This window comes from Somniosus microcephalus, chromosome 9 (genome assembly GCF_052327205.1).
Source record: "Somniosus microcephalus isolate GS21.2 chromosome 9, FLI_Smic_1.0, whole genome shotgun sequence".
Lineage (NCBI taxonomy): Eukaryota > Metazoa > Chordata > Chondrichthyes > Squaliformes > Somniosidae > Somniosus > Somniosus microcephalus.
The window spans coordinates 197920328-197932373 of record NC_140995.1 but is presented as its reverse complement, the minus strand read 5'-3'; the positions used below and the strand labels follow the sequence as shown (position 1 = coordinate 197932373).

Below are 12046 nucleotides of genomic sequence, written 5' to 3'. Positions count from 1 at the left end.
ACACTGCAGTGTACCAGTTGAATTTTTTTTTAAAGGTAATACGTGGTGAAGGCTTAATGTGAATTTCAAGAAAATCACCGGGATATGCATATTGATTAATATATAATCTTGTGGAAATTATATGAATGAAATGGGAAGGAACTAAGCCCATGCAGTGAAACTAGATTTTACAAAAAGCACCACGGTGCCTTCGATGGCTCAACTAGTTAAGGCCATGAATAGCTGGGCCATAAATACAAGTAAGGACCCAAGTTTGACCTCTAGTCTATGCTTTGTTAGAGATTGGGGGGGGGGAATAAATGAGCCTGTGTTCCTGCTCCCAATTGCAATTCAGTAACCCTTGTTGGAAGTGCATTTGTGTGGACATCGGTCGAGAGGACAGGGTCAGATAATATCCTCCATGGTTGAATATCCCACTGACACTCATTGTCTGGGCTCACACATGAAGAATGGCCACTTCATAAAGATACTGGAAGGCACTACATTTTGGGAGCACATCACACCAAGCCTGATCTTGCCCTCAGGTATCCTTCTAGGTATCTTCCAGCAGGAGTCCTTGGTTAATGATCAGGAGCAACACTGGCTGATTTTTTTCCCCCTCCCAAGCTAAAGGATGCTGCTTCATTGCCCTCCTTAGGCTCCATAGGCCAGCCACTCACTGCTTTTAATTATTGGGAAACAACCAATAGTATTTTGTAAAAGCTTTAAATCCTTAAATTTTATCACGAACAGCAGCCGCAATCTCAAGCCATAATATTCTGTACTTAAGTTCATATTTTGTGAAAGGTTTGAGTTTTCATTCTTGTTTTTAGAAGGAACTGGGTGGTATGCTAAAGTTAATTCCACACTGAGCTATTGGGGAGAACATCAATTTGAATATAACAAAGTTGTGAGTCTTCAATCTTCAAAGTGTCTTAAGGACTAAGGACCCTCTATTATCAAGTCGAGAAAGAAAATGAATGCTTGCTTTCCGACTTACATACAAGTACACTGACCCATTATCTATTGCCTATTCATGTTTATTGATTAATTTACTGTGTAAAATGACACTTTATCTGCAAAGGTAGCTTTATATCAACAACATTCTCTAAGGAGCTTGGTTTCCTCTTTTGTCCCAAATACTTTCTCCCCCTCAACGTCTCTTAATGCTCCATAAATCCATTCATGTCTTAAGTACTGTTTCATTTTAATCAATATCACTGTGGTCTGCACTCTTTAAATAATCCACACGTGTTTCTTCTAAATTCCTGTCTTAATGTCTTACATATTTTTCCTCCTTCCTTGAACCTCACCTGTGCTGAAATCAAGATTTGTATCTCATTCTTTCCCACAAACTCAAAACTCTGGAGCTCCTTTTATCTCAGTCCTTCCTTCCTCCCTTTACAATTTTCAGGCTTTTAAAAAACCAAGCTGGACATTACCTAAATCACTTCTTCTCAGTTCATTTGGTTTCCCTTTACTCTTCTCAGCCTTGGTGTGGTGTTCTCCATTATGGGCCATACCCTTCACTTCGGTTTTTCAATGAAGAAAATTGTGTTCCCACTTACTCCATTTACTGCTCTGGAAAGATTAATAGCTTTTCATTACTAGTCATGTTATACCACTGGTTACTGGCGGTTCCAAAGAAAATGAATGCACCCTTTGCCTTAACCAATTGTTTCCAATGCCAACTATTACCTTGCAAGTACCATGAAAGAATATACAATATTTAATCATATGATTACTATTTACAAAAAAAAGTTTTTGAAAATTTTCATTAAAATAAAATTAAAAATTATCCCTATGTTGTGCAATAAAATGAGTTTCAAATTTCAGTTATATTGGATGTATAAAGCTAATCTGTTCAGTGATGGTGATAGTTTTTGTGAAAATCTCCTTACTCCCAGAGACAAATTTGGATCGAAGTTTCTGCAATACTGCTAGAAATGGGACTATTTTCACCAACACCCTGTAGAAATGTTTTAATAAATTATTTTAGTCTCCCCCCCCCACCAAGTTATGTTACTCCTATCATCTCTTCAACCGCTTTTTTAATTAAAAAAATCTTGCCAATTTCTTCCCCGCACTTCCTTTCATGAAGGTGTTGATTCGCTGTTGGGAGTACAGCTCAGTGGGTATGGGTCACCTGCCAATACTTCACCCAGTCACCATTGTTCATGTGTGAGCATTGGTAATGAGCATAAGCAGGATGTTTGATCACCGGGTGCCCTCACCTGTCCTCCAGACACAGAAATTACAACACAGAAATAGGTCGTGCGGCCCAACCAGTCAGTGTTGGTACTTATCATCCACATGAGCAGCACTCCTCATCCCATGTGCCTGCTCTGTGGCCTTTCAGCAGTGGTCACTGGCTATAATTATCAGGAAAGGGAACCTTAGCTGATTTTCCTCTCGTTCGCCCAGAAAGCAGTCAGAGCACAGCCCTGTCTGAGAGATTGTTTCCCATGGCTTGGGAGTCCAGAACTAGGGGGCAGTGTCTCAGGATAAGGGGTCGGCCTTTTAAGACTGAGACGAGGAGGAACTTCTTCACTCAGAGGATTGTGAATCTTTAGAATTCTCTGCCCCAAAGGGCTATGGCTGCCGTTGAGTATATTCAAAGTTGAGATAGATAGATTTTTGGACTCTCGGGGAATCAAGGGATATGGAGGTCGAGCGGGAAAGTGGAGTTGAGGTCGTAGATCAGCCATGATCTTATTCAATGGCGGAGCAGGCTCGAGGGGCCGTGTGGCCTACTCCTGCTCCTAGTTCTTATGTTCTTATGTAGATCATCTACCTCAGCATAGACTTGGGATCAAACCTGTGGTCCTCCTAGTCTGTAAGGTTCAGCTACTCGCTGAATAAGCTCACTGAGCCAGTGGTGAAGCGCCATTACTAACATCTCTACATTTTGCATTTCATCTTCTTGCTGTTCATCCTGCATTTCTCATTAAAATAAACACTCCAGTAACATCAAGCTTCCAGTTGAAGCCGGATCTGGGGGTAGCTGGCAGTAAAAGCTGAAACTGCCACTGATGCCAAATGTTTCCATCAGACTATCCTCAGAACCCTGCTGTTATAATCTTGCATACAAAGGCAAATACAACTATAATCATAACGAAAATACGCCCTTCCCTCATTATAAGATGCTTTCTAGGAGCTGACCATTTTGTACCCAATATAATGAGGTGCATGTTGTAGTGAGTGCCCCATAACCTAATACATAATGCAGCAGGGAAAGTCAGTAGCCACCTTAAAAATACTAATTGGACAGGGAGCCTTATAAAAAGGATGGGGTGTAATATCACAAATTATTTTTAAAATTATGATGAGCCTTGTAGAAAAGGGTTTGTTATTGGCCAGTACAACTGTAATCAAGAATATTTGAATTGCTCATTGTTGGCTACAACTTTCACATCAAGATATCATTTTTTATGTTGACTATCAGTTACATTTTGAGGGACAATTTTAACTGAAGAACGGAATGCTCGGGTGGTCTAATCTGACAGTAGTAACGCTTCATTCTTAATTTTTTTTCTTTAATTGAGAGACATATAACAATTAAAATGCATTTTAAAAGGTAGGCAATTTCTATACACTACAGTTGTGAAATACTGCCAGGCAGGCACTTATAAGATGGTAAAAGGTTTATTAAACATTTTCAGGATCTCTTAACATGAAAATGTTTCACATTGTCTGAACTTAAATGGAGCCTTTTTTTTCTTTCCGATTGTGACTACCTGTTAAGAAAGAGATTTAAAGCAATGAATAACTTCAAGGCAAAGGACCACAATCAAAGAGAGGGTTGAAGAAGTGCTAAATTGTTATGGAGCCTGTGTTACCAGAACACAATTAACATATGCAAATACTCAATGAAACCAGACCTTTGACAAAGTGAAGAGCAAATATTTAAATCATTTTACGACAGGAACAGCTCCAAATGTCTTATCAGCATGGGAGCTTTATCCATTTTATCTCATCAAAGGGGGCTGACAGTTTAGTTGGATGCTCCGTGGGAAGCCAAATGCCCAGATCTTCAAAGAATGATAGTGTCAACCAGATCTGATCCAGGATCAGTTAAACATACTTTCTAAAACAATTGGCATTCCCCAAATACTTGCAACTTTAAGTAGAACCAAGCTAATCTTTCAAGAGCTTGATATATATTTTATTACGTACCACACTCCATATAAAAAGGACTTAGAGTAACATCGCATCTTTTCTGATACTTTTCAAAGTTAAAGAATGCCTTATATTTAAGTTTGTATCTGCTTTCGAAGCTTCACAGCATCTTCCCCAACCAGGGTTTACATGCAACAAACTGAAGCTTCATTTGTTTTGCTGAATAGAAAACCCCAAGGAGAACAAAGGTTTAAATGAAGAGGATTAATTACCACACAGCATTTTGTTTCGAAATAGTCGAAAATCAGTTCTAAAATAGAAGAGGCATATACGCAATTGTCTTCAACCAAAAGGTTGAAAAAAAGAACAATTTTAAGCAATACAAAATGAGTAATGTGAACTTGCTACACATGGGGGAGAAATGCAGGGACTAAACTTTGTCTGTAGGAACATATCCTATTGCATTTTTAGACAGTGACTCAAAACCCTACTTTTAAAGCCATCAGATTGTCCACATACTTTATTAGAAACAAGTGCTGCAACTGGACAGATCACATTATTACTCATAGTCTCGAACATCTACATTTAATTCCCAGCATTTACATTTTTGTTTCAGGTAGCACTCTGCTCCCCTCCCCTCCCCATATGTGCAGTTTTCCCACCATTTTTAAAAGCACTATTTATAGGCTTGAAACAACACCTTTAGGACCAGGTCAATGGGCTTTTTTGGACTAATAGTAATTTTTCCAGGACTTAAACTCTTGAGACTATATTACAATGAAAGGAACAAAAAAAAATCCAAGGTATGCTAAAATAAAAACAGCTCGATGTATCTTTCCTCCAATAGCAATGTTCAATTTCCACAATATACTACGTCCAGTTAAAAGAAAATGATCTGAGTCCATGTTTTGAGATAGCTAAACAGATTTATAAAATTAAATATTTTTAGAAACTCAGCAATTCACACATATTAAAACTGTTTACCGTGCTGATCAAATAACAGTTATCAAAATGTCATTGCAAAATATGACATTTTATGAGCTGGCTATGCCAGATCTACAAATTAAATTGTGATTTACAATTTCCTGTAGTTTACCTTACAAAAGCCAGTAGCATTAAGGCAACACAGAAGGGCCAATGTTCTCAACAAAAATCAATAGATTGAATATACTGATTATCTCTGCTGACCACAACAGTATTTTTACAATACATTCAACCATCTTGACGATATGTTTAACCCCACTTGAAATCAACATGTCAGGATCACATTCTCACTGTGGCCCTTTTTGTGTTTTTCCCCCCATACCCAAACCAATAGTAACACACACTCAGCATCACTATCATTAAATCTATCATTAACTCTCTTTCTTAGTAAATTGTCTAGAAAATAAATTCGTAAATTAGAAATGTAATCTTTCAATCTATTTTAAAACCACAAAATACCTCCTATTTTTACACACTGATATATAAAGTCAATCCTATAATCAATAACCTCTCTTCTTAAAAAAAAAAAAAAAATTTTTTTTTTTAAAGGTACATAACGATCACACACAATGTATTTTCCTCTTTTTGAAAATAAAAGCACTTTTAGTATATTTTAGAATCCAGAGAGTCACATTTAGGTTTTAAACAATTTAATCAAAATTTCCATTCAAAGTCAGGAGCGGCAGCAAAGTGAACATTAATGACTGCGCAGTAACCTTTCTTACATTGTGCAGTAACCTTTCTTACATTGTGACACAGTTGTACTTTTGCAGATCTGTACACTTCTTGGTTTTGTCAATGTAAGACTTTAAACTGAACTTAAGTAGGTCGTGATCCCTGCTTATCTGCATTATTGAAGTGAGAACCACAAATCTCAACATTAATGCCTCAAATTCAAATATTTTTACATTTCCATGACTTGTGGAGAAATACTAGTGGAATCTTTCCACTGGCATATCACATCACAAATCACCTTCAACAGATTGAGAGAGAGATTACAAAAATTAAGCCCATTAAAATGTATTTTTCCAGTTTAACTACTGCACACATTATTATGAATATGTCGTGGTTAGCCAGATCATATGTTAAACATCTCCAATCACGAGGAAACTCTAAGTAACCCATCAATACTTCACTCATAAGTTATCTGGTCAGCTTTTCTTTTGGAGATAATTATCTCATTTTGTGCCTTGACAGCATAGATCCCCTTTCTGTACAATAAATAAAAATGATAATCAGATGTAAATATAAACACACAAATTCAAGAGACAATCAACAGATTATATAAATATACTAAAAACTTATGCATAATAAAATGTAGTCATTCATTTACAGTATTAAGATCCTTTATGCATCATATATTTTATTATACATTCCCAGTTATTTATGATGTTTTTGTTAAAGGCTGCTAAATTATCAGTATTTACTAGCTACTTCCAATATTACATTGTAATATAATGTAGAATTGTTTGAAAATATTAAATTCTACTTTTAAAAATCTCTTTCTTGGCCTGTGCTGAGTTAGTTGATCTCAGTTAGGATAGTGCTACAAATGGCCTAAGTGACCTCTTGGTTGAAGGGTTGTGGGGGGAAGAGGGGGGGACGACGAAAATTATCGAAGCATCCCATTCCTGATCATTATCCAGTAACCCCTGCTAGAGTTTTGCTTTTGTACAATCATGGGAGGACAGGAGTGGGGTTGGCTATGATGCCTTTCATAGTTGGATAGCCTGTTGGCACTCAATGTCTAAACATAAATAATAGTTATTCTGATGAGATATCAGAGGGTGCCTTGCACCAGTGGATCCATACTACAGCAAGGGGTCAATGCCTTTAGGAGCTGAGGAGAAGGGAGGGGCGGGGAGAAAAATTGCAAAGTAAATTAGCAAGAGAAAACTAAATATCTGAAATGGAAGTTTACACTGTTATATTTTAAATAAACTTTCTGTTTTTATCCTTAATATTAGCAGATTTAGAAATAACAGATGTCTGAAATGTTGCTTTGTAGCCAATCTTTGGAGTCAAAGATTGCTTTTCAATTATTTTAAGGAACATCTCTTGTTGTGTTTAGTGTTATTTTCACACACTATCAGGGCATTATTTTAGCATCATTCAAGGAGGATTATTTACTATTAAGTGTAAGATTGAAGTGCTGAAAAAAAACTCAAATATTTCAAAAAGTTAAAAGTAATTTTGACAAGTTGCAACTAAACCACACATCGCTGTGTTTGAGTTTTTCTTGAAGCTTAATTCTGTAGGTTTCCTTTACAGGTATAAATTGAGTAGACTTATTCAATACACAACTAAACTTCAATCATTCTGTATGCCACACCATTAATGCAGCAAACAATTTTTCACGCTTTTTTTTTAAACAAAAGGCCAAGAATCAATACATTGTTTAAAAGACAGTTACCACCAAAATTAAAAACTTCAGAAAACAGCTGGCCCAAACCTCTCTCTAGACCATAAAGAAAAGACTTGCATTTATATAGCACCTTTCACAACCACCGGATGTCCCAAAGCGCTTTACAGCCAATGAAGTACTTGTTTGAAGTGTAGTCACTGTTGTAATGTAGGAAATATTTCATCATAGAAATAAAGCAAGTTTGAACATCAAACCGTGCGCAAGAGCTGGGCAAGTGTATAAAGCTGGAACTTCAAAACCAAAATCTATTTCATCTGCACAACTTAATTGAGAATGAATATAACCAAAGCAAGTTTACATGAATTACTTGAAACTAATTGGGGTTTGATTGAGACCACAGCGATTAGGGATGTGTCAAAGAAATGCAAATGATATTCAACAGCAGGTGCACTCTTCCACCATAATAAATGTGGCTGAGATTTTTTTCTGGTCGTTTACATCTTATAATTGAAGAATTTTTTAAATTACTCCCAACTCATAGAACAATTTATATATTAAAATATAGTTTTGTATAGTGGGTAACTATTAATTCAACACTCAATTCCTCACTCCCTTGATCTGTTTATACTGCAACTGACTGAGAAATTCACATAAATAATGCATGGTTTCTTTTACTCCATCAATTTTAAGATATTGAACATGAAGTCTAACTACAGGTGGTTTGTTGGTCATAGATTCAGTGAGGTCTTGTGCAAGATGGTTGCATAAAGGGTGTTTGAAAACTTGGAATTCTCTCATTCCCATGAAGAAACATTGAAGTATTCACCTTTTCTAAAATAAGATTACATTTTCCTTTAATTGTCCCTCATGTGATTTTACCTATTAGCTATTAAGACCCATTTAAACAGTACACAATTCGAAAATGCAAATATACTTTAAAAAAACTGCTCTTTTCATCCCTGTGATGTAGAATACATGTCAAAGAACACACAATGACAGCTCAACATAAGCCTTACAGTAATGACAATTACCACAAATCTGACAAGAGGCAAGTTTTTTTTTTAACCAGCACAGAATTACTTGAACAAGTAGATGCTCTTAATGCACTTGTGGAAATGTGTATGTCATTGTGTTAGCTAACAATGTTAACAATCTCAGAGCACAAGCGGATGAGAATATATTTAAGTATATAATTCGCAGAACACTCTCGATAAATGTAATTTATTTAATTTGCTAAAAACGGATGCAACAAATTCCAACTAAAGCCCATTGGAACACATGGCGAGGGAAACAACAAAGCTCAACATACATGGGGCAGCATAACTGAAACGGGGTAATAACGGGGTGGAAACCTCAGTTACATCAATATTTAATATTAATGATTCAAATCGTTGCCAATAAACAAATACGTTCGTACAAAAGCGATTTGCTGTCTTATAACCCGCGAGCGCTTCATTCAAACGTGGGTCGAACCATTCCAGTAAACACAAAACACACGCTGTGCCTGAGCCACAACCAGGTAAAAGTTTGTGTTTTTTCTTAAAATGCTAATTTTACGCGTTGCGATTAGATTCGCGAAGAAACGTTGACCGAGGGGGTGAGACTTGAATAGAGATTGTAGCCCGGGTCTGTCCGGTGGCAACAATCCTGAAAACTCCCTGCCACGGTAGCACGAGGGTGCTACCAACTCACCCGAAAACGCTTATCCTGGCGCTGTATTCGTCTATAAAACAATCTTACGAGGTCGTAAACCCCTTACTTAACGACCCAAGGAAGGTTTAGAGAGAGACAGAAAAGAGGGAGGGGAAAAAAAATCAGAACTTTTAAATACAGACACAAGTATAGAAAACAAGCATGGGAATGGACCGCTGGAAGACGAGGCACAACACAAGGGCATATTGTGCGGCTTGTGGCCACAAACCAGTCGGAGTCTGATTTCCCTCGCCTCCCCCCAAAATGATATTTCACATATTCAGATCTGTTTACCGCCAATTATGGGAGGCAAATGACTGCAAAGTGTACATTATTCTGTGTGTATAATTCTATGTATTTAATGATGTGTGTGTATATCATTCTGTGTATATCACTGTGTATGTATATCATTGTGTGGATTTGATTCTGTGAATTAATTCTATGCATCGTAAGAAGCCAATCATTGATCGCAGTGGGCAGACATCGTGCATCTGAAGGTGCTGCAATTATCAACAATCCAAGTTTCCTTTAATAAACTAATTGCTCCTCCAGAAATCTTCCGAGGCGAATCGTCATCATACAATAAAGCGAGAGAAAAGGGAACATTTCTCTTGCACTCCCCAAGTTTTACAAGAAAACGCCGTTGAATAAACATCACGGTGGCGTTTTAAAGCTCTCAGTCTTTCGAAAGGGGACTGTATATTACAACATACGCCCCTTAATATTTCCCTGTACAAAACATGCAACAGTCTTGAGTCTAGCATTTCCGGGTTTCACCTCTGACCTTGACAAGCAGATCGTTATTTTGATATTTTTGCACTGGCAGAGAACGCCAATTGTCGTGTGTGCGTTTTCCTTTAAACATCGTTCATGCATCAGACTTTCTCCATCGCTTTTTATCGGCAACGCATGCATTCGCCGCACAGTAAAAAGCATTTTATGCAACAACAAAAAAGTATTCAGCCACGCAATCATGAAACGGTTAACTACAACCTCTCGCTATCTGGTTTCCAGAGTTACACTACTCCAGATTGGCGAAAGGGGGGAAAAAAGCACAGCACATATGAAACGTGGATGGGATGGGAGCCGGCTCCAGCTCCTACGGTACAATCCAGAACATTTACACGAATTGCGCGGGTTTTTTTTTTACAATTGAGCTTTAACTGTTTCTCTACAAACAACCCCTCCCCCCTCCAAAAGCAAAACATTTTTTTTATGAATGAAACTGGCGGAATTATGCAAACTTACTTGGTGTACGAAAACATCGACTGGCGTCTCCAAGGGGGTGCCTTCCCGAGAGGTCATGGAGATAAACCCGAATCCCATTCTAACGTTGAACCATTTACAGTGGCCTGCTCCCTGCTGGATTTGAGAGTCGTCTTTCTCTGTCAGTTTTCCTTTTTCGTCTCCACCACCTTTACCCGTCCCTCCTAGACAATTGCAAACACAGAGAGGGGAGAGAGGGGGAAGAAAAACAAGGTTTCAATTTATCTGACGGAAAAGAGAGGGGGGGGGAAATAATTAACAAAGTACATTTAAAAATAAGCTTCTGAAAGAAAGCACTTCACACATCGACATTGGCTGCAGCCTATATGGCAAAGCCATTGTAATATCGATTCTGATCCATGTGCAATCCTCCTTTACTCCATGTTTGAGGCAGCAAATTACGATTAGCAAACCGTACGTAACTGGAATACGGCTGGTTTAAAACGGAGCCCATCTCCCGCAGAAACCAGTGTCACACAAGCCCGGCTTTTTTTTTTCCCCTCCGCTCTTTTCGCAAATCGTGATCAACATTCAACAGCGTCGATCGCGAGAGCTTTTTTGTTTTGTGTTGCTCCACTAGAACACGCTTCGTATTATACTGAAGAAAAACTACTGTAGCGTCCAGCGTGCGTTCTCCGATCAAACTTAAGGGGCAGGTGTACAGTGTTGCCTTCCACACACAAACTGAGAGAGAGCGAGAGAGAGAAAACTGTGCTTAATCGGACACAAACAGTCCACACAATAGCCCTCAGAAAGCCTTTGAAGTTGTGAATAAATGGGAGGCGGGTACATACATTTTGGGAGATCTACAACAATGGGTTTGGAAAAGCCCCCTCTGCGATCTCTTAAAAGTATGCAAAAAAAAGGATTTTTTTTAAACAAGAGAAAGAGAGAGAGAGAGAAAAAAAGTAACCTTCGGCCATGTTGTCACACAGGCCCCTGTGTCCAAACCCGCCCGATGAGAACTTTTTCCTTGGAATGGGTAATCTTCTGCATCAATCTAGCGTCATAGGATTCAGGGATCAAAAATTTAGCAATCGCCAATGCTCGCATGGTCTAACGTGCTTTCCCTCGTTAGTTCCCCCCCACCCCCCCTTTCCCTTCCTGGCCCTGGCAGACACGTGACTCGTCAATTACATGCTTTCTTGCCGCTAATTACACATCGCAGTCTTTAGAGAGGCAGAACAGAGCCAATCGGCCTCTCCTCTAACCTGTCACCGCATTAATCGATGATTCCCCCCAAAAAAACCTCCAGATTTTTTACCCAGCTAATTTGTCCGACATTTTTGACGAACCGGTCAGCTCGATATACTTAAAGCTACAGGGTCTCTTCCCCCATTGTTTTGCTTTCTGTGGGGAACGTCAAGCTATGCAACCTATATTTATATATATAAAACACTAACCACAGATCAACTATTAATGATAAACACGATTATATATAAACTGACAATGCTGTGTGTGAATTTATTCAGAAATCTCGACAGTTCACACTCGCTGGCAATAAACCTATGCATTTGGTGAAACGGATCTAAATATTGTTAATGCAGTGAAGAGTTTCGTGAATGTAATATTCTGATATATATATATAAAAAATAGCAGGTTAAATATAGGAAGGACAGATTTTTAAATTGTGCAAAAGGA

General features: G+C 38.1%; 1 protein-coding gene across 1 annotated transcript in view; it reads right to left on the bottom strand.

Moving 5' to 3' along the window:
• Positions 1-11499, bottom strand: part of LOC147112932 (protein lin-28 homolog B-like) — a 224671-nt gene extending 213172 nt beyond the window's left edge. The window contains exons 1-2 of the mRNA XM_085997722.1: positions 11319-11499; positions 10388-10569 (exon numbers count right to left, since the gene is read on the bottom strand). Coding sequence (XP_085853848.1) covers positions 10388-10569; positions 11319-11328 — 192 coding nt within the window. The 5' untranslated portion in view covers positions 11329-11499. The remainder of the gene's footprint in view (positions 1-10387; positions 10570-11318) is intronic.
• Between the last annotated feature and the right edge of the window lie 547 nt (positions 11500-12046).